Source organism: Mercenaria mercenaria, chromosome 4 (assembly GCF_021730395.1).
Source record: "Mercenaria mercenaria strain notata chromosome 4, MADL_Memer_1, whole genome shotgun sequence".
Classification (NCBI taxonomy): domain Eukaryota; kingdom Metazoa; phylum Mollusca; class Bivalvia; order Venerida; family Veneridae; genus Mercenaria; species Mercenaria mercenaria.
This window is the reverse complement of record NC_069364.1, coordinates 63117317-63141566: the sequence shown is the minus strand read 5'-3', so window position 1 is coordinate 63141566 and position 24250 is coordinate 63117317. Positions and strand designations below refer to the sequence as shown.

At 36.3% G+C, this 24250-nt stretch overlaps 1 protein-coding gene across 3 annotated transcripts in view; it reads right to left on the bottom strand.

The window, feature by feature from the left end:
• The window catches only part of LOC123551927 (synaptotagmin-7-like), a 464896-nt gene that overhangs the window by 38958 nt on the left and 401688 nt on the right, over nt 1-24250 (bottom strand). For all 3 annotated transcript variants that reach the window (XM_045341234.2, XM_053541481.1, XM_045341235.2), the window contains one exon: nt 13481-13650. In XM_045341234.2, the coding sequence (XP_045197169.1) occupies nt 13481-13650 (170 nt within the window). The remainder of the gene's footprint in view (nt 1-13480; nt 13651-24250) is intronic.

Here is a 24250-nt window from a genome sequence, read left to right as displayed (position 1 = left end):
CAACTACTGTTGGTAATGATCACTTGTGTGAAGTTTCATTAAATTGTGTCAAGGGGATGAGGAGAGATGGTGCGCACAAGATTGTGTCTATGTATGTAGTATAGTAACAAAAAAACAAAGTCCCATAACTCTGCAAATTTTTTTTCTAAAAGAACCTAACATGTCCCATGCACAACTACTGTTGGTACTGATCACTTGTGTGAAGTTTCATAAAATTCTGTCAAGGGGATAAGGAGAGATGGTGCGCACAAGATTGCGTCTACGGACAGACGGACAGACAGACAGACAACCTGAAACCAGTATACCCCCCCTTACAACTTTGTTGTCGGGGGGTACAATAAGGGAAGTTTAAATACAAGTCTGGAAGTCAGGTTAGAACAAGGGAAGTTAAAATACCAGTCTGGAAGTCAGGTTAGAATAAGGGAAGTTTAAATACAAGTCTGGAAGTCAGGTTAGAACAAGGGAAGTTAAAATACCAGTCTGGAAGTCAGGTTAGAACAAGGGAAGTTAAAACACCAGTCTGGAAGTCAGGTTAGAATAAGGGAAGTTTAAATACAAGTCTGGAAGTCAGGTTGGAACAAGGGAAGTTAAAATACCAGTCTGGAAGTCAGGTTAGAGTAAGGGAAGTTTAAATACAAGTCTGGAAGTCAGGTTAGAACAAGGGAAGTTAAAATACCAGTCTGGAAGTCAGGTTAGAATAAGGGAAGTTTAAATACAAGTCTGGAAGTCAGGTTAGAATAAGGGAAGTTTAAATACAAGTCTGGAAGTCAGGTTAGAATAAAGGAAGTTTAAATACAAGTCTGGAAGCCATGTCAGATCAAGGGAAACTAAAACACAATTTTGGAAGCCAGTTTAGACCAAGGTAAGTTTAAATACAAGTATAAGGGCCATATCATTCTATGGGAAAAATCATACATAAGTCTGGAAGCCAGGCAGAACAAGGAAAGTTTAACTACAAGTCCAAAAGGCATGCCAGATCAATGGAAGTTTATATAAAATATGGCAACAACATAAGAAGATACAGAAACTTGAACCTTAGTTTTGCAACAAAATAAGGAGGTACAGAAACTTGAACTTCAGTCTGGCAACAACATAAGGAGACACAGACACTCGAACTTAAGTCTGGCAACAACATAAGGAGACACAGACACTTGAACTTAAGTCTGGCAACAACAAAATAGGATACAGAAACTTGAACTTAAGTCTGGCAACAACATAAGGAGACACAGAAACTTGAACTTAAGTCTGGCAACAACATAAGTAGACACAGAAACTTGAACTTAAGTTTGGCAACAATATAAGGAGACACAGAACTTGAACTGAAGTCCACGGAGATGCAGAAATTGAACTAAAGTCTGGCAAACACAGAAACTTGAACTCAAATCTGGCAACAACATAAGGAGACACAGACACTTTAACTTAAGTCTGACAACAACATAAGGAGACAAGAAACTTGAACTTATGTCCACCAACAACATAAGGAGATACAGAAACTTGAATTTGAATCTGGCAACAATATAAGGAGACACAGATTAAGTCTGGCAATAACATAAGGAGATACAGAAACTTGAATCTGGCAACAATATAAGGAGACACAGATTAAGTCTGGCAACAACATAAGGAGATACAGAAACTTGAATCTGGCAACAATATAAGGAGACACAGATTAAGTCTGGCAACAACAAAAGGAGACAATGAAACTTGAACTGAAGTCCACCAACAACATAAGGAGATACAGAAACTTGAACTTGAATCTGGCAACAATATAAGGAGATACAGACACTTGAACTTAAGTCTGGCAACAACAAAAGGAGACACAGTCACTTGAACTTAAGTCTGGCAACAACATAAGGAGACACAGACACTTGAACTTAGGTCTGGCAACAACATAAGGAGACACAGACACTTGAACTTGAATCTGGCAACGATATAAGGAGATACAGAAACTTGAACTTGAATCTGGCAACAACAAAAGGAGACAAAGACACTTGAACTTAAGTCTGGCAACAACATAAGGAGACAAAGACACTTGAACTTAGGTCTGGCAACAAAGGAGACAAAGACACTTGAACTTAAGTCTGGCAACATTATAAGGCAGGGTTTTTTCTTTCTGTTTTGGGAACTTAGCCTATACCCCCAATATTTGGAATTTTGACGCGTAAATGTTCCAAATTGGGAAATATTTAGTCCCATAGGATATAGTAAGGATGTGTTAAAGCACTTTCTCATACACTTACTTCACATTTTACAACCTCTTTAACATATTGCCATTACAAAATTGTCCATAATTTGGTCAATATTTGTGCAATTTCGATGAAATTTTTTTCAGAATGTAAATTGGGAATTTTTGCACTCATTTTGGGAAAAATACATACTTCATGGCATTGGGAATATAGCCGAATAACGGCTATAAAAACGGCCAAAAAAAAAAACCCTGTAAGGAGACATGGAAGCTTAAACCAAAGTCTGGCAACACCATTTGGTGATACAGAAACTTAAGTCCAACAACAATGTATGGAGACACAGAAACTTGACCGAAAGACTGGCAAAATGTTATAGGATACAGAAACTTAAACTTAAGTCCACCAACAACGTAAGTCAGAAATGTGAACTTAAGTCAGGGACACAAAAACGTAAACCTATTGTCTGGCAACAACATTTAGGTGGTACAGAAACATGAACCAAAGTCTGGAAAAGTCTGGCAAAAATGTAGAGATGAAGAAACTTGAACTGAAATTAGAAAATTAGATATCAAGTCAAATGATACGGAAAAGGTATATAAACTTAATCTTAAGTAAGGCAGCTATGTGGAAAATAAAAAAAACCAACTTGCACTTAAGTCTAGCTACAATGTTTGCATGCAGTCAAGTGTTTGCAAGTGTTCCAAGATTCAATGACCACCTTATTGTATGTAACTATTAAAAATCATTGTACCACATCACTGTTTCTAACAAGCAACGAAGAACACTATTTATTACAAAAAGTGAAGAAAAAACGTGAAAACATTGGGCAAACAAATGGATATTTGGACCCAAAAAACATCACCTGCTAATAAAGTTGCTCCATGGCAACCAAGTAACAGAATTAAATTCTGCCAATTCTCATGAATATTCTCTGATAATACTGAATGATGTAACTGTCCGACTTTATAGGTTATGTCATTTGCAATTGTCAGGAAAATACATTAGAAGTTAGCATCAGAAAATGACATACCAGACAAAAGTTCTCACACAATGTTAATTTTCAAAATATTGTAGACAAAACCATACAAACTTGAGACAATAGAACTGATTTACGCAAAACAAGATTCTAACGTCAATCTTCGTATGGCACATGCCAAGTTCTTGATTCTGTTTATTCCAAATCGATATGTATACAGGCAATAATATCTTGCATGCAAGTCTTTCAAAGGCTTCCTCATTCTTATTTTTAATGGTGCATGCATGTTATAATGTTTCTTGTCTATGGTAGTTCTGCACATCTGGTAAACCGAAAATAATGGCATTACACGATTTATCTGCATAACGTACGTAGTATAAAGCCTGGACTTGGTATATGGAAATGAAAATGTACAAAAATTTTTATCCGCTAAAACATTTTCAAAACTGTGATTTTCCCGTAGATGTCCATTACGGTCCAAATTTGAATAGCTGTTTTATGTGGACTGAGCATTTATTTGTTCTGTGAATTTTACAGAATATAGACTTAAATAGTTTTTTACACTAATTATTTTACATGGACTGTACTGTTGTTTTACATGAACAGTGCAGTTATCTGTCCTGTTAGTTATAGAGACTGAACAGAGTAGCCTTAGCAGTTTTCTTTTCTGATGATTTTATATGGGCTGAATTGTTGTTTCATGTGGAATGAGCAGTTTTCTGTCTTTTTGATTTCACAAGGAATGAACAGATGTTTTATGTGCAATGAACAGTTTTCTGTCCTTTTCATTCAACCAGGAATTAACAGGTAATTTATGCGGAATCACAGTTTTCTGTCTTTTTGATTTCACAAGGAATGAACAGATGTTTTATGTGGAATGAACAGTTTTCTGTCCTTTTCATTTAACCAGGAATGAACAGATTATTTATGTGGAATCAACAGTTTTCTGTCTTTTTGATCTAACAAGGAATGAACAGATCCTTTATGTGGACTGAGCAGTAATTGCCTGTCCTTTTGATTTTACATAGACTGAACAAGTGTTTTAGATGGAATAAGCAGTTATCTGTCCTGCTGATTTTACATTTACTAAACAGATGTTTTATGTGGAATAAGCAGTTATCTGTCCTGTTGATTTTACATAGACTGTACAGGTGTTTTATGTGGAATAAGCAGTTATCTGTCCTGCTGATTTTACATTTACTAAACAGATGTTTTATGTGGAATAAGCAGTTATCTGTCCTGTTGATTTTATATAGACTGTACAGGTGTTTTATGTGGAATAAGCAGTTATCTGTCCTGTTGATTTTATATAGACTGTACAGGTGTTTTATGTGGAATAAGCAGTTATCTGTCCTGTTGATTTTATATAGACTGTACAAGTGTTTTATGTGGAACAAGTGAATGAAGTATTGCCATGCAATACAAAGTCCCCTACTGGAAGGCACCTAATTTTCTCTATTGTTATTAATAGTAACAAGAGCCATGTTAGACATGGCTAATCCCCCCGCCGGGCATATTATAATTGAAGGCTAAAGTTCCTGGCAAGTTAGTGTCTGAAAGTATTAATTTTGGGGAAAGCTTTGAAGAACAGTTTAGTAATTGTCCGCATCTGGGGTTTTAAAGATGTGGAAGAAAGAATAAGTCAGTGGTGAGGTGGTTACTGCTAAATTTTATTAATTTTCATGAACAGTATAGCTATGATGTTTTTCTATATGGCTACTGTAAAAAGAAGGAATGGAAAGCTAAAAGGGAACAAGAGTGCCAGAATGTCACAATATATGCCTGTCACAGCAAATTTCTTTACTCTAGCAGCTGTATTTGCAAATGGAATTTTAATTTTGTGGTTGTTTAGTAATCATTGTAAGTCTTTTGTTTTTCTAAGTCCACAAAAAAAGTCCTTACCTGGTAGAGATACCTTAAAATACACCTAAAATTTGAAAGTAACATCTATGTTGTACCACATAAAAGTGGTCTTGTTTTTTCCCTACGGTCAATTATAAAAAAGTTACAATATAAGTTATTTATAGTAACAACTAAGGGAAGATAATCTTAAAAAACAAAAAAAAAAAAAACATTGTAAGTCCACACAAAAATCTTTACCAGGTAGAGATTGGTCAAAATACACCTCATAATTGGATGTAGCATGCATGTTGTACTACAGAAAAGTGGTCTCGATTTTTCCCTACGACTAGTAATGAAAAAGTTACAATAAAGCTATTTAAAGTAACAACAAAGGGAAGTAATTCTAAAGAAGGGAACTGCGCATGACACTTCGTCTCATGATATTGTATAACTGTGCCAAGTCACATCAAAATCCCTCCATGCATGAAGAAGAAATGCTTCGGACAAAGTCATTCTTGTATCTGCCTATTGGCCTCTAAGTCTGACCTTGACCTTAGACCTAGGGACCTGGATCTTGCGCATGACACTCCGTCTCGTGGTGGTGAACATTTGTGCCAAGTTTCTTGCGTATGACACTCCGCCTCATGGTGGTGAACATTTGTGCCAAGATATATCAAAATCCCTCCATACATGAAGAAGATATCCTCTGGACAATTTTTTTAAAGAAAATATAATAAAGGGGAATAACTCAAAAAATAGGCAAGGTAGAGTTATTGTTCTTGCACACTGCACTTCCTCCCAATGTGTTCTGTCAGTGTATGAAGTTTGAAGAAAATCCCTCCAGTACTTTTGGAGTTATTCTCCGGACAAAATATTTTAAGAAAATAAGATAAAGGGGAACAAGCAAATTCGATGAATTGGTATCCCCCGCCAAAAGGGTTTGTGGTGAGGAATGGCAAAAAGATATATCCGGCAAAAAGTTAAGGATGTTAATAAGAAGCAAATAATTTCATTAGTCAAAATCAATTTAACAGAAAACAAATGTTTAATTAAAGAGTACATAATAAATGTATGATACTTTGATCCTGACTAAAGAACTTATTTTGAATGGGATATGCTTACTGTAATAAGCTTAGCTTTTAAAATTAAATGCAGTTAATTGAAATGTGAGCTTAAGGTTTAACTGGAACGAAATGTTGTCTTTTAGTGGTTTGGCACCAGGTGTTGCAGTTTAACATGTACATTTGAACTTAAAAGGACAGATGTCCTTGAGAGAACACAGGTAAGATATCTTGAACATGGCTGAGGGCAAGGTTTGTGCAGTCACAACTTAACATGTAATGTTGAAGGTTTGAACATTTAAAAAAAAAAAAAAAGGAATGGAAATATATATATATATGTATATATATAGATATATGTATATATTTATTTTTTTAGGGGGTGGGGGTGCAGGGGAATGGGAGAGGAAACAAAATTTCACATGTTGATTATAAATATTGATTGAAAATTAAAAATGAAAAAAAAAAAAAAAAAAAAAGGGTGAAGTTAGAGGGGGGGGAGGAGGATACATGATCAGTGGTGGGCATGACTGGGTGGAGAAGTGAGGTGGGGGAATGGTACAACTTGGAAGGTTTGAAAAAAATCTAAAATAAGAAATGAAACAAGAGCTGTCCGTAAGACAGCCAAGCTCGACTATTCGAAATATTGTCCCACAGGCAGGAAAATATTACCTAACAAGAGTGCCAGAATGTCACAATATACGCCCGTCACAGCAAATTTCTTTACTCTAGCACCTGTAATTCCAAATGGAATTTTAATTTTGTGGTTGTTTAGTAATCATTGTAAGTCTTTTGTTTTTCTAAGTCCACAAAAAAACTCTTACCAGGTAGAGATACCTTAAAATACACCTAAAATTTGAAAGTAACATCTATGTTGTACCACAGAAAAGTGGTCTTGTTTTTTCCCTACGGTCAATTATAAAAAAGTTACTATATAAGTTATTTATAGTAACAACTAAGGGAAGGTAATCTTAATTGGATGTAGCATGCATGTTGTACTACAGAAAAGTGGTCTCGATTTTTCCCTACGACTAGTAATGAAAAAGTTACAATATAAGCTATTTATAGTTACAACAAAGGGAAGTAATTCTAAAGAAGGTAACTGCGCATGACACTTCATCTCATGATGGTGTATAATTGTGCCAAGTTACATCAAAATCCCTCTATGCATGATGAAGAAATGCTTCGGACAGTCATTCTTGTATCTGACCTTTGGCCTCTAAGTGTGACCTTGACCTTAGACCTAGGGACCTGGTTCTTGCGCATGACACTCCGTCTTGTGGTGGTGAACATTTGTGCCAAGTTATATCAAAATCCCTCCATGCATGAAGAAGAAATGCTCCGGACAAAGTTTTCATTCTTGTATCCTTTGACCTCTAAGTGTGACCTTGACCTTAGACCTAGGGACCTGGTTCTTGCACATGACACTCCGTCTCATGATGATGAACAATTGTGCCAACTTTCATCAAAATCCCTCTATGCATGAAGAAGATATGCTCCGGACAAAGTTTTCATTCTTGTATCCTTTGACCTCTAAGTGTGACCTTGACCTTAGACCTAGGGACCTGGTTCTTGCGCATGACACTCCGTCTCATGATGATAAACAATTGTGCCAACTTTCATCAAAATCCCTCTATGCATGAAGAAGATATACTCCGGACAAAGTCATACTTGAATTTGACCTTTGACCTCTAAGTGTGACCTTGACCTTAGACCTAGGGACCTGGTTCTTGCGCATGACACTTCGTCTCATGATGGTGAACAACTGTGCCAAGTTTCATCAAAATCCCTCCATGCATGTAGAAGATATGCTCCGGACAAGGTCTGTGGACACCGCCCGCCCACCCACCATTTTTCAAACGGGCGTATAAAAAGGTTAAATATCAAAAGAGTTTTAAGTTCAAAAGGGGGAATAATTTGACCAAAATGCATATCAGTTATGGGACTTGCTGCTATCAACTAGTTTTATAACCCCTAAGGCACATGTGAAGTTTCAATTCAATATCTGCATTAGTTTTGGAGATAGAAACTCGCATGTAAAACTTTAACCAGAATTTTCAAAGTCCAAAAGGGGGCATAATTTGCCCAAAATACATGCCAGAGTTATGGAACTTGATCCAGTGAGGTTAGTTATTGATCTAGAAAAAGAAAAAAAATAAGTTTCAAATCTATATGCCTTTTAGTAATAGCTGTATGTACTTGCACGCAAAATTTAACCAGAATTTTCTAAGTCCAAAAGGGGGCATAATTTGGCCAAAATAAAGGTCAGAGTTATGGGACTTGCTGCTATCAACTAGTTTTATAACCCCGAAGACACATGTGAAGTTTCAAATCAATATCTGCATTAGTTTTGGAGATAATAACTTGCATGTAAAACTTTAACCAAAATTTTCTAAGTCCAAAAGGGGGCATAATTTGCTCAAAATACATGTCAGAGTTATGGGTCTTGACCCAGTGAGGTTGGTAATTGATCTAGAAAAAGAAAAAATAAGTTTCAAATCTATATGCCTTTTAGAAATAGCTGTATGTACTTGCACGCAAAACTTTAACCAGAATTTTCTAAGTCCAAAAGGGGGCATAATTTGGCCAAAATGAAAGTCAGAGTTATGGGACTTGCTGCTATCAACTAGTTTTATAACCCAGAAGACACATGTGAAGTTTCAAATCAATATCTGCATTAGTTTTGGAGATAGTAACTTGCATGTAAAACTTTAACCAAAATTTTCTAAGTCCAAAAGGGGGCATAATTTGCTCAAAATACATGTCAGAGTTATGGGACTTGACCCAGAGAGGTTGGTAATTGACCTAGAAAAAGAAAAAATAAGTTTCAAAGCTATATGCCTTTAATTGATGGCTGTATGTACTTGCATGCAAAAACTTAACCAAGGTATGACGCCGACGCCGACGCCAGGGTGAGTAGAATAGCTAGACTATTCTTCGAATAGTCGAGCTAAAAACAAAAAAAAATTTTTTGGGGGGGGAGGGGTGGGAGGGGGAGGGGGAGGGGGTGTGACCAAGGCAAGTAGGTGACCAGGAGTGGGTGCACAACTTCACATGTTTATAATAAATGTTCACAGAGAAGAAAGAAAGAAATTTAATGAAATTCTGCCAAATGGTAAGTTTGTTATGTACAAATATGTAGATTTTTAGACAATTAAAGGGCAATAACTCTGAAGTTACAAAAGAAATCCATACAAAATTGTCTGTGCACAACCACATTATAGTGCTCTAAATTCTGTTAAAGTTTCATAGTTCTAGGTCAAATATATCAAAAGTTATGATGCAGAAATTGCCATATCTATAGATCTATAGTACCCTATATAGTTAACACTAGAAACTTCTAAGGGCCATAACTCTGGTGTTACTTGGGCAATCTGTCTGAAACTTGATGGGCCGCAAGAACTCATAGTGGTGAACATGTATATGAAGTTTGTTTGAAAAATATCTAAAATAAGGAATGATTTTTTTTTATTTTCTTTTGGTGGGGGGTGGGGGTGGGGGGGGTCTGGGGATAGGGGGGAGGTGTGTGATCAAGGTAAGGGGGTGACCAGGTGTGGGTACACAACTTCACATGTTTACAATAAATGTTCATGGAAAAGAATGAAAGAAATTTAATGAAATTCTGCCAAATGGTAAGTTTGTTATGTACAAATACGTGGATTTTTATACAATTAAAGGGCAATAACTCTTAATTTACAAATAAATCTGAATAAAATTGTGTGTACACAACCACATTATATTGATCTAAATTCTGTTTAAGTTTCATAGTTCTAGGTCAAATATATCAAAAGTTATGATGCAGAAATTGCCATATTTATAGTACCCTATATAGTTAACACTAGAAAGTTCTAAGGGCCATAACTCTGGTGTTACTTGGGCAATCTGACTGAAACTTGACGGGCCGCAAGAACTCATAGTGGTGAACATGTATATGAAGTTTTAAATAAATATTCCCAACTATTTCCTAGATATGGCTCCGGACGGATGGACGGACGGACAGACGGAAGGACGGACGGAAAGACGGACGGAAGGATGGACAGACGGACAACGCCAAAACTATATCCCTCCGACTTTCTTCGGGGGATAATAACTCAAAAAATAGGCAAGGTAGAGTTATTGTTCTTGCACACTGCACTTCCTCCTAATGTGTTCTATCAGTGTATGAAGTTTGAAGAAAATCCCTTCAGTACTTTTGGAGTTATGCTCCGAACATAATTTTTTAAGAAAATAAGATAAAGGGGAGTAACTCAAAAAATGGGAAAGGTAGAGTTATTGTTCTTGCACATTGCACTTTCTCCCAATGTGTTCTATCAGTGTATGAAGTTTGAAGAAAATCCCTCCAGTACTTTTAAAGTTATGCTCCGGACAAAGATCGTTGCGGACGGACGGATGGACGGAGAGCATTTCTAATATCCCCTTCGCCTTTGGCGGGGGGATAAACAACAAAGGGAAGGCAAACCTAAAAAAAAAAAAAAATTCTAATATAAGTAGTATAAGTCCACATATAACTCTTTACCAGGTAGCGATATGTCAAAATACACTTAAAAATTAGATATAACATGCATGTTGTACCACAGAAAAGTGGTCTCAATTTTTCCCTACAGCCAGTAATAAAAGTTAAAATATAAGCTATTTATAGTAATAACAAAGGGAAGTAATTCTAAAAACAAGAATGCCTCATGGTGGTGAACATTTGTGCCAAGTTACATCAAAATCCCTCAATGCATGAAGAAGAAATGCTCCGGACAAAGTCATTCTTGAATTTGACCTTTGACCTCTAAGTATGACCTTGACCTTAGACCTAGGGACCTGGTTCTTGTGCATGACACTCCATCTCATGGTGGTAAACATTTGTGCCAAGTAATATTAAAATCCCTTTAAGGACTGTTGAGTTACAGACTGGACAGGAAAAAAGCCCTTTTGGCCTTGACTTCCAGCTATGGGCCTGTGTTTTGCGCATGACATGTTGTCTCATTAAGGGGAATATTTGTGTCATGTGATATTTAAATCCTGTTTTGCATGACAAAGTTATGGACCAGACAAGAAAAAATGACCTTTGCTCTCCAAGTGTGACCTTGACATTTAAGCTAGGGTTCTGGGTGTTGCATATAACACTATCTCATTATGGGGAACATTTATGCCAAGTAATATTGTAATCCCTTGATGAATGACAGAGTTATTGACCCGACTGGAAAGAAACCCTGTTGACCTTTGACTTCCAATTGTGACCTTGACCTTTGAGCTAGGGGTCTGAAAGTTGTACATGACATATCGTCTTACTAATGAGGTATATTTGTGCCAAGTAATATTAAAATCCCTCCATGAATGGCAGAGTTATGGACCGGACAGGAAAAAAGCCCTGTTGACCTCCAATTGTGACCTTGACCTTTGAGCCAGGGGTCCAGGTCTTGCCCATGACAAGTCGTCTCATCATGGGGAACATTTGTGCCAAGTAATATTAAAATCCCTTTATGAATGACAGAGTTATGGACTGGACACGAAATTGCGGACGGACAGAAAGACGGATGGAAAAGTGCATTCCTATAGTCCCCGAAACTGGTTTTCAACCAGTAGGGGACTAATAAGCAGTTATCTGTCCTGTTGATTTTATATAGACTGTACAGGTGTTTTATGTCGAATAAGCACTTATCTGTCCTACTGATTTTATATAGACTGTACAAGTGATTTATGTCGAATAAGCAGTTATCTGTCCTATTGATTTTACATAGACTGTACAGGTGTTTATGTCGAATAAGCAGTTATCTGTCCTGTTGAGTTTACATAGACTGAACAGGTGTTTTATTTGGATTGAGCAATTACCTACTTTGACTTAATTAGCATACTCACACTATTGCTTTTTTCATGGCCTGAGAATTTATCTATCCTGTTTGTTAACCACTAACTGAACATTTACCCACTATTTGTTTTAGATAGACCAAGTTGTTATCTGCCTTGTTAAATCTATGTAGACTTAGGTGTTACCTATACCTCATTGTAGTTATATAGATTTAGCTGTTACCTATACCTCATTGTAGTTATGTAGATTTAGCTGTTACCTATACCTCATTGTAGTTATGCAGACTTAGCTGTTAACTATATCTCATTGTATTTATGTAGACTTAGCTGTTACCTATATCTCATTGTATTAATGTAGACTTAGCTGTTACCTACCTCATTGTATTTATGTAGACTTAGCTGTTACCTGTACCTCATTGTATTTATGTAGACTTAGCTGTTACTTATATCTCACTGTATTTATGTAGACTTAGCTGTTACCTTTACCTCATTGTATTTATGTAGACTTAGCTGTTACCTATACCTCACTGTATTTATGTACACTTAGCTGTTACTTATACCGCATTGTATTTATGTACACTTAGCTGTTACCTATACCTCATTGTATTTATGTTGACTTAGCTGCTACCTACCTCATTGTATTTATGTTGACTTAGCTGTTACCTATACCTCATTGTATTTATGTAGACTTAGCTGTTACCTACCACATTGTATTTACATTGACTTAGCTGTTACCTACAACATTGTATTTATGTAGACTTACCTGTTACCTTCCTCATTGTATTTACGTAGACTTAGCAGTTACCTACCACATTGTATTCACGTTGACTTACCTGTTACCTACCTCATTGTATTTACATAGACTTAGCAGTTAGCTACCTCATTGTATTTATGCAGACTTAGCTGTTACCTACTGCACTGTATTTATGTAAACTTAGCTGTTACCTACTTAATTGTATTTCCATAGACTTAGCTGTTACCTACCTCATCGTATTTACGTAGACCTAGCTGTTACCTACCTCATCGTATTTACGTAGACCTAGCTGTTACCTACCAGATTGTATTTATGTAGACTTAGCTGTTACCTACCTCATCGTATTTACGTAGACCTAGCTGTTACCTACCAGATTGTATTTATGTAGACTTAGCTGTTACCTACCTCATCGTATTTACGTAGACCTAGCTGTTACCTACCACACTGTATTTACGTAGACCTAGCTGTTACCTACCAGATTGTATTTATGCAGACTTAGCTGTTACCTACCTCATTGTATTTATGTAGACCTAACTGTTACCTACCACACTGTATTTACGTAGACCTAGCTGTTACCTACCTCATTGTATTTACGTATACTTAGCTGTTACCTACCTCATTGTACTTACATAGACTGTGTTGTTACCCATCTCACTGTATTTACATAGACCCATCACTTACTTGCTTTGTAGTATTTACACAGACTGTGCTGTTACCTGCTTCATAGTTCTTATATAGAATGTGCTGTTACCAATCTCATTGTATTTACGTAGACTGAACTGTTACCTGCTGTGCGTTGGTCTTGTACAGAATAGTTTGAGTGATTATCTCTCTTTTCGCTTTCTTTTTATATATACAACATTTTACTTACCCTGCTGTCTTTACATGGACTGAGAAATTTCCACATGATGGGTGCTTGTGAAAGATCTACTTCATTTAATGGAATGTAAGTCTCCCCAATGGGATCATCTCGACTAAACCTGTCATAATCTATCACTTGTAGATACAGTGTCTTCTCTAACAACTTATTGTGAGGCCATCCTGCAATACAAACATGCAAAACATTATACTATGCCATGATCACAAGGCCCTATTTTGTTAATTCCAATCCACGTGCACTATTATATCTGAATGCACATTATTAATAGCTAGCTAATATTAGAATTTTTAGGAAAGACTAGTGATAGATTTGCTTGACCATCCTGCTAGTAATTCCAGGTGAGGTGCAATATCTGCTATTAATACTACATATAGGATCTGGTGACAACCGACAGAGGGTGAAGTTCTGACAACCTTTCCGCTAGCCAATCAAAACCTTGCATTCAACATGTTGACAGTGAATTCAAAAGTTAAAATTTAAAAAAATCTATATTTAGCCTGGGATATATGAATATCACAGATTTATTATTCTTATGACAATCACATCTCGTAATTTCTAAACTGTGACATAATGAGATAATTAAGTAAAAAGAAGATAGATATGGCGGAATCCACGTCTAGGAACAACACAATATGGTCGATAAATTTTTTTTTGCGCAGTTTGAAGGTTTGTGCCATTTTGAAGGTTAAGCCAAACGTTTGTTGAAACAAGTTGTCTGATTGGTCCAAATAAATAGTGATATTGAAAATCAGATTACACAAGACGATGAATTTGAATAGGCAGCTGTCAGATCTTACATTTATGAGGATCAGTACTTCAGTCAGACTGAGGTGAGGTGATACAGACCTATCAATCATCTACCAAGTACAACCGAGGTTGTTTTTGCCTTTTAATTATTGGCAGACCAAACATCAGCACACACATGTAAAACATATACTAATATTATGAAAATAAATCATTTCATTGTTTATACAGCTACCAGGCTAGTGGTTGATTATACAGGGAGGTAATTCCAACTGCAACAAGAGCGCTGCCAAGCGGGGCAATATACGCCCGAAGGCTTACATTACAGGATGGGAGCAAAATTTTAAGAACTTGACTGTTGTAGCCACAAAGGACTGGAACAACAAAACGAAAACTTCAAAAAACAAATCTAAGTCCACAAAAAAAAATTCGAAGTCTACAAAAAAATCCTTATCAGGTACAGGTATGTAACAAGAGGACCATGATGGTCCTGAATCGCTCACCTATCTCCACATGACCCAGTGTTCAACTGAGTATGACATCGTTATTTCTATTATTTGACATAGTGACCTAGTTTTTGAGCACATGTGACCTAGATATCATCAAGATAAAAAATTCTGACCAATTTTCATGAAGATCCATTGAAAAATATGGCCTCTAGAGAGGTCAAAAGGTTTTTCTATTAACTGACCTAATGACCTAGTTTTTGAAGGCACGTGACCCACTTTTAAACTTGACCTAGATATCATCAAGGTGAACATTCTCAACAATTTTCATGAAGATCTCGTGAAAAATATGGCCTCTAGAGAGGTCACAAGGTTTTTCTATTTTTCGACCTACTGACCTAGTTTTTGACCGCACATGACCCAGTTACGAACCTGACCTAGATATCATCAAGATGAACATTCTCACCAATTTTCATGAAGATCCATTGAGAAATATGGCCTCTAGAGAGGTCACAAGGTTTTTTCTATTTTTAGACCTATTGACCTAGTTTTTGACCCCACGTGACCAAGTTTCGAATCTGACTTAGATATCATCAAGATGAACATTCTGACCAATATTCATGAAGATCTCATGAAAAATATGGCCTCTAGAGAGGTCACAAGGTTTTTCTATTTTTAGATCTACTGACCTAGTTTTTAACCCCACATGACCCAGTTTCGAACTTGACCTAGATATCTTCAAGGTAAACATTCTGACCAATATTCATGAAGATCCATTGAAAAATATCGCCTCCAGAGAGGTCACAAGGTTTTTCTATTTTTAGACCTACTGACCTAGTTTTTGACCGCACATGACCCAGTTTCGAACTTGACCTAGATATCATCAAGGTGAACATTCTGACCAATTTTCATGAAGATCCATTGAGAAATATGGCCACTAGAGAGGTCACAAGGTTTTTTCTATTTTTAGATCTACTGACCTAGTTTTTGACCCCACATGACCCAGTTTCAAACTTGACCTAGATATCATCAAGGTGAACATTCTGACCAATATTCATGAAGATCTCATGAAAAATATGGCCTCTAGGGAGGTCACAAGGTTTTTCTATTTTTAGATCTACTGACCTAGTTTTTAACCCCACGTGACCCAGTTTCGAACCTGACCTAGATATCATCAAGATGAACATTCTGACCAATTTTCATGAAGATGCATTGAGAAATATGGCCTCTAGAGAGGTCACAAGGTTTTTCTATTTTTAGACCTAATGACCTAGTTTTTGACCCTACGTGACCCAGTTTCGAACTTGACCTAGATATCAACAAGATAAACATTCTGACCAATATTCATGAAGATCTCATGAAAAATATGGCCTCTAGAGAGGTCACAAGGTTTTTCTATTTTTAGACCTACTGACCTAGTTTTTGACCCCACGTGACCCAGTTTCGAACTTGATCTAGATATCATCAAGGTGAACATTCTGACCAATTTTCATGAAGATCTTGTGAAATATATGGCCTCTAGAGAGGTCACAAGGTTTTTCTATTTTCAGACCTACTGACCTAGTTTTTGATGGCACGTGACCCAGTTTCGAACTTGACCTAGATATCATCAAGATGAACATTCTGACCAACTTTCATAAAGATCCCATGAAAAATGTGACCTCTAGAGTGGTCACAAGCAAAAGTTTACGGACGCACGGACGCACGGACGCACTGACGCACGGACGGACGACGGACGACGGACACCGCGCGATCACAAAAGCTCACCTTGTCACTTTGTGACAGGTGAGCTAAAAATACACCTTAAAATTGGAGGTACCATCCATGTTGTACCACAGAAAAGTAGTCTCCGTTTTTACCTACGGCCAATAATAAAAAAGTTTCAAAATAAGCTCTTTATAGTAACATAAAAGGGAAGTAATTCATAAGAAAAATTATTGAAAGTACAAAAAAGAGATCTGCCAAATAAAAACAAGAGCACTGCAATGCAGAGCAATATACACAAAGCAAAGTCATATATGACCTTTGACCCTTAAGTGTGACCTTGACCTTGAAGCGAGTCATCCGGAACATGCGCTCTGCACATCGTTACAATGTGGTGAACATTTCTGCCAAGTTTCTTTAAAATCCTTCCAGCAGTTCAAGAGTTACACAGCGGACACGAATCAAACTGATATGACTTTTGACCCCTATGTTTGACCTTGACCTTGAAGCAAGTCATCCGGAACATGCGCTCTGCATGTCGTCTTGGTGTGGTGAACATTTGTGTCAAGTTTCTTTGAAATCCTTCAAGGGGTTCAAGAGTTACAGAGCGGACACGAAACAAACTGATATGACCTTTGACTCTTAAGTGTGACCTTGACCTTGAAGCGAGACATCCAAAACATGCACTCTGCACATCGTCTCAGTGTGGTGAACATTTGTGTAAAGTTTCCTTGAAATCCTTCAAGGGGTTCAAGAGTTACAGAGCGGACACAAAATTGCTAACGGACAGACGGACGGACAGACGGACACCAGCATCATAACATAATACGTCCCTTTGGGCGTATAACAATGATACTTTATGCATATTTTATGAGGACTTATCTATCAGTCATCTACCAAATATATCCAGAAAATATGTTTCATGAATTCACCACTACAAACTTATCTTGATCTGAATTAGAATTGCAAAGATTGATAAATGAGTTGATCCAAAACATTTCTTCTGTAATCATGTAGAAAACAAAAAAAATACGTAAACGTCCAATTAAAATTTCCGATATATACTGCGCCCAATCAACATGCTTGTTACGCAATTTACGAAACGTTTAAAAATGGCTGCACCCAGGCTGTATTATTTCCAAAGTTTTGAAGTAATTTTAATGAAAATGCAAGAACATTCAAAGTTGCAACGTAGTGCTTTCCTGAAAAAATGGCCAACTGTCGGTGATATGCAGTCTGTATTTAGTATACAACTACGTTTATGGTAACTGTCGTTCCAATAGCGCAATGCTTATTACGGTGATTCTATGCACCGCTTATTACGCGAACTTGAAAGCATTTTTTCCCGAAAAATATCATTTAAATACACAATGATGACAGTACTTTTGTTTGGTGATATAAACTGGTACAGGGGACATTAAAACTGTAATTGTAAGTCCCGGTACGCAAACGTCTAGCCTGTACAGCTTTTTGGCGTCCAGCAACCTATTTTGTTTATAAGTTATGAATTCATAACTTTATCATGACATCACAGTACATTAGGGGTTCTAACTGACCAATCAGAGAGCTGCATTTTCAAGTACCTGCCAGTTTCCACTTGGGTATAACAAAGTATATTTACAATGAACATATAGTGACTTTAGAAATAAATATCACACTATTTTAGAAATCAAATTAAAATTTTTCACTGCACATGCCCCAGATGATGCTACAAACAACAAAACTTTGAAGTTTCATTGAAATATAATATCAATTTGATACCTTCATTTTAGTTAAAAGTTTGAGATTTTACACAGGGAGTCTATGATAAAGTCAGAGTAAAATGTAATTAATACCCAAGTGAAATAAGTATCATTCCACAATGTTTTGGACATGTTAAAATTATGAATTAGGTATTTTTAATGAAATTATTGTACGTTATATATTAACATCAGATTAATGTTGATTACAGATGTAATTACTGTCTTTTTCAATGTAGATGTGGCAAGACAAATACTGACTGACAGAATTTTCAAAGATCATTGCAAAGATGAACTGTTGTGTTACATTAGGCCTATTCATAAAATAAATTAACAAATACCAATATTATGAAGCAAATATTTGTCATTTTTTTTATACAATGCATTTTTTATAAAATTTAAAATAATATTTATATTTATAGAATACTGACATGTTTAGTATCAAACTGTTTGTCTTTTAAAGTTAGAGTTGATTTAATAATTAGTTTTGTAAATTCTTATGTTTATTTCAGTCATTGGAAATTTCCAATGACTGAAATAAACATAAGAATTTACAAAACTAATTATTAAATCAACTCTAACTTTAAAAGACAAACAGTTTGATACTAAACATGTCAGTATTCTATAAATATAAATATTATTTTAAATTTTATAAAAAATGCATTGTATAAAAAAAATGACAAATATTTGCTTCATAATACCAAGAAAACCATATGAGGAAAGGCAAGGCTTCCAGTTAACAGACATAGGCTAGGTGTCTATTTACCAGATGGCTAGACACTTCCTATTCCTAACACTTAAAAAGATAATTGCTTATTAGGCACAGTGCAGTGTATGCTGTACCCCTAAGTCTCAGACTGGGTCCATAAACAGCCAAGATGCTTGAAAGCTGCTGAGTGTAAAATCATATATCCATGGTGACAGTGTTGTTCAAATGTGGGGAATATTAGATTCTTCCATCTGTTGTTTTAACAGAAGGTATTAATTTCAGTCCGTGTTCAACATATGACTTCTATGTCTCCAATCATTTAGTTTGTGAGAATATGTGCAGTTTTTATGTATAGTACAGTCCTTTCAAGAAAAATGATACAGCTACCTGCCCAGCTGTATATTAATGTAATTTCACAGAAATACCAAGACAAATTTTTTTCTCAAGCTGCTATGACAAGCCCCAAGGCTCATTTTTAATCAAATACAACCAAGGTCACAGGTATATTTGCAGGAAAAAGCATCAAAAGTGGGAAAGAAGATTATAACATGCAGCCTGTGTGATGTTATGTAGAATTTACCCATATTCCTTTCAAAGGTCCGTTTCCTATGGAAAAAAAAAAATTCTGATTCTGTTTTTTAATTTTATTTTTTTTCCCTCCTCCTATGACCATGTGTCATCCTGGCAGTTCGTAAACCAAAAAATAAAAAAATAATGGCCTTAAAAACTATTTATTTCTGCAACTTGCAGCAGAATATTTTACATCTCTATTAAATCATGACTTCAAAGGGCTGAAAAAACAAGAATTTTGTGATATAACCCAATTTATTTTTTACAACTCTCTGCTATGCATTATGTTTCCACTTTGATAAACAACACCATTTTGTTTTAAAATCACTAATAAAAAGCTCTGTGCCCATTTAACACCTCAACAAAATTCCCTGATGTGAAGCTCAGCTGTCAACAGAAATCCCTAGTTTGTAAAAACCTAAAATTATAACTGGCCTACAAATCCCTGATCTGTAAATACTTCATCAAAATCTCTGTGTCTTGTTAACAACTTAACAAATTTCCCTGGACTATAATTAGCGACTTAAACAAAGCAATCCCTGGCCTGTAAAAACGGCTCCTCTGCACAATGCCCTGGCCTGGTAAGACCTCAGGCCTAAAAACACTTTCTGACTAATGTTAACATCTCAACAGTTATCTGGGCTATAAACAACACAAAAAATACCGACCTGTAAACACCTCAACAAAAACCGAGGCCTGTTTACACCCCAACAAGGCCTGTTAACATCCTTACAAAAACTGTGAGGCCTATTTACACCCCAACAAACAAGAGCTGTCACAGGAGACAGTGCGCTCGACTATTTCGATGCTGGATAGCGAAACTGGGCACATCTGAGGAAACTGGAGCTGTCACTGGAGTGTTTAATGGCTCCAGGATGATGGATGAGGATATCGCACAATAGCTTGAGTCTGTGTCAAAAACATTAAGTAACAAGAGTGCAAGAATGTCACAATATACGCCCGTCACAGCAAATTTCTTTACTCTAGCACCTGTATTTGCAAATGGAATTTTAACTTTGTGGTTGTTTAGTAATAACTAAGTGTTTTGTTTTTCTAAGTCCACAAAAAACTCCTTACCAGGTAGAGATACCTTAAAATACACCTAAAATTGAAAAGTAACATCTATGTTGTACCACAGAAAAGTGGTCTTGGTTTTTCCCTACGGTCAATTATAAAAAAGTTACAATATAAGTTATTTATAGTAACAACTAAGGGAAGTTAATCTTTTAAAAAAAAAAAAAATAAAAAAAAAAATTTAAGTCCTCACAAAAATCTTTACCAGGTAGAGACTGGTCAAAATACACCTCAAAATTGGATGTAGCATGCATATTGTACTACAGAAAAGTGGTCTCGATTTTTCCCTATGACTAGTAATGAAAAAGTTACAATATAAGCTATTTATAGTAACAACAAAGGGAAGTAATTCGAAAGAAGGGAACTGCGCACGACACTTCGTCTCATGATGGTGTATGATTGTGTCAAGTTACATCAAAATCCCTCCATGCATGAAGAAGAAATGCTTCGGACAAAGTCATTCTTGTATCTGACCTTTGGCCTCTAAGTGTGACCTTGACCTTAGACCTAGGGACCTGGTTCTTGCGCATGACACTACGTCTCGTGGTGGTGAACATTTGTGCCAAGTTATATCAAAATCCCTCTATGCATGAAGAAGACATGCTCCGAACAAGGTTTTGATTCTTGTATCCTTTGACCTCTAAGTGTGACCTTGACCTTAGACCTAGAGACCTGGTTCTTGCGCATGACACTCCGCCTCATGGTGGTGAACATTTGTGCCAAGTTATATCAAAATCCCTCTATGCATGAAGAAGAAATGCTCCGGACAAAGCTTTCATTCTTGTATCCTTTGACCTCTAAGTGTGACCTTGACCTTAGACCTAGGGACCTGGTTCTTGCGCATGACACTCCTTCTCATGATGATGAACAATTGTGCCAACTTTCATCAAAATCCCTCTATGCATGAAGAAGATATGCTCCGGACAAAGTCATTCTTGAATTTGACCTTTGACCTCTAAGTGTGACCTTGACCTTAGACCTAGGGACCTGGTTCTTGCGCATGACACTCTGTCTCATGATGGTGAACAACTGTGCCAAGTTTCATCAAAATCCCTTCATGCATGTAGAAGATATGCTCCGGACAAGGTCTGTGGACGCCGCCCGCCCGCCAGGGGCATTCCCATAATACGTCCCGTTTTTCAAACGGGCGTATAATAAGAGAGGTAAAGATAAAGTGTATCAAAACACTATATAAGTATAATTCTAAGCAAAAAGGGGGCATAGTTCATAAAATATTGGTGCAAGAGTTATGCACCTTGTGTCATATGATGTGGGTGTTGACGTGGAACAACTACTTCAAGTTTGAATCAAATCCATTTCCTAATAACTGAGATATAGTGAAAATGCATCAAAATTAACCTTAAATTCTAAGTAAAAGGGGCATTATTCATGAAAAATTGATGCCAGATTTATGCACCTTGTGTCATATGATGTGGGTGATAAGGTGGAACAACTATTTAAGTTTGAATCAAATCCATTTTAGCAATAACTGAGATAGAGTGAAATTCTAAGTAATTCATGAAATATTGGTGCATTTCAGATATGGTGCTTGTGTCATATGATGTGAGTGATGATGTTAACAACTATTTTAAGTTTGAATCAAATCCATTTAGTAATAACTATTGTGAAAGTGCATCAAAACTTTAACCTGAAATTCTAAGAAAAAGGGGGGGGGGGATAATTCATTAAATATTGATACCAGACTTATGGGCCTTGTGTCAAATGATATGGGAGATGATGTGGAACAACTACTTTCAGTTTGAATCAAATCCATTTAGGAATAACTGAGATAGAGTGAAAGTGCATCAAAACTTTAACCTGAAATTCTAAGTAAAAAAGGGGATAATTCATGAAATATTGGTGTGAGAGTTATGGCCCTTGTGCCATATGATGTGAGTGATGATGAAAAATAACTACTTTAAGTTTAAAGCAAATCCATCAAGTAATTACAGAGATAAGGAGAAAAAAGTGAAAGTGTAAAAAAAACTTTAACCAAGATGGGAACGCGGAGGGACGCTGGGGCGAGTAGGATAGCTCTCCATATACTTCGTATAGTCAAGTTAAAAACCGAAGCCTGTTAACAACTCAACAAAAACTGAAAGCCAACACTGTTTCAAACAAATCTCAACAAAATCTTTTCTTTTCTAAAATCAAAAATAGTTCTTGAAATCAACAAACTGTCTGCCAAAAAACCATTACCCCTAACATTTCCTGAATAAGGAAGTGGCGATCAAACCTGACAAGACTGTTTGATGGCATATTTTGTTTACCATATCACATGATACAGCATATCCATAACAGCCTGTCTGAGGCAAGCAACCATTGACTTGCAAATTTATTCCAGCATGACAATATTTGTCTGCCGCCAAAACACAACTGGTAGTAAAAGTTGTCGAGATGACTATCATGCTCAGATTTCACACAGATTTTGTAGAAATATTTTCCCCCATGGACCTTTTATTTGACAATAAGGAGATTTTTGAGGCTATGGCAGAAATTACAGGCACATTACTGAAAATATCTTTAGAAGAGATAACATTCCTTTAAGGCTCATATAGTCTGTTTGGCATGATATATACAGATATATTCTATCACATGATATAAATAGATATATTCCATCACATGATATATACAGATATATTCTATAACACGATTTATATATATAGATATATTCTATCATATGATATGTACAGATATATTCTATCACATGATATACACATATATGAGCCGTGCCATGAGAAAACCAACAAAGTGGGTATGCGACCAGCATGGATCCAGACCAGCCTGCGCATCCGCGCAGTCTGGTCAGGATCCATGCTGTTCGCTTTTAAAGCCTATTGGAATTGGAGAAACTATTAGCGAACAGCATGGATCCTGGATCCATGCTGGTCGCATACCCACTATGTTGGTTTTCCCACGGCACGGCTCATATATTCTATCACATGATATGTACAGATATATTCAGTCACATGATATATACAGATATATTCTATCACATGATATACACATATATATTCTGTCACATGATATACACCGATATATTCCATCACATGATATGTACATGTATATTCTGTCACAATTGTTATGTACAGATGTATTCTGTCACATGATATGTACAGATATATTCAGTCACATGATATATACAGATATATTCTATCACATGATACACACATATATATTCTATCACATGATATGTACAGATATATTCAGTCACATGATATATTCTATCACATGATATACACAGATATATTCCATCACAAGATATGTACATGTATATTCTGTCACAATTGTTATGTACAGATATATTCTGTCACATGATATGTCAGATATATGCTGTCACACAATATAGACAGATATATTCTATCACATAATTATGTACATATATATGCTGTCACATGAAATATTGTACAGAATGATATATACTGTCACATGATATACACATGAAGACATTTAACCTTTACCCTGCTAAATTTCTACAATGGACTGGTCCATCATTCAATTTGGGCAGTACCACTTATTATTTGAAGGGGTGTTCTCTGAAAATTTACTGACTGAATAGCGAACAGTGCAGGCTCATCTTGGTCTGCACTGGTCGCAAAAGCAGATTCACTTGCCGCTAGCAGGCTAAAGGTTAAGTGAAAATATATGGTACAGGATGACAAAGAACAAACACTGATGTTACGGCAGATGCCAGCCATTCCAGCTCTATTTATATCTTACTCTGAACAAAGTTCAGGCTAACTAAAAGTCACCCATATGAGTTCCTCAGGTGGCA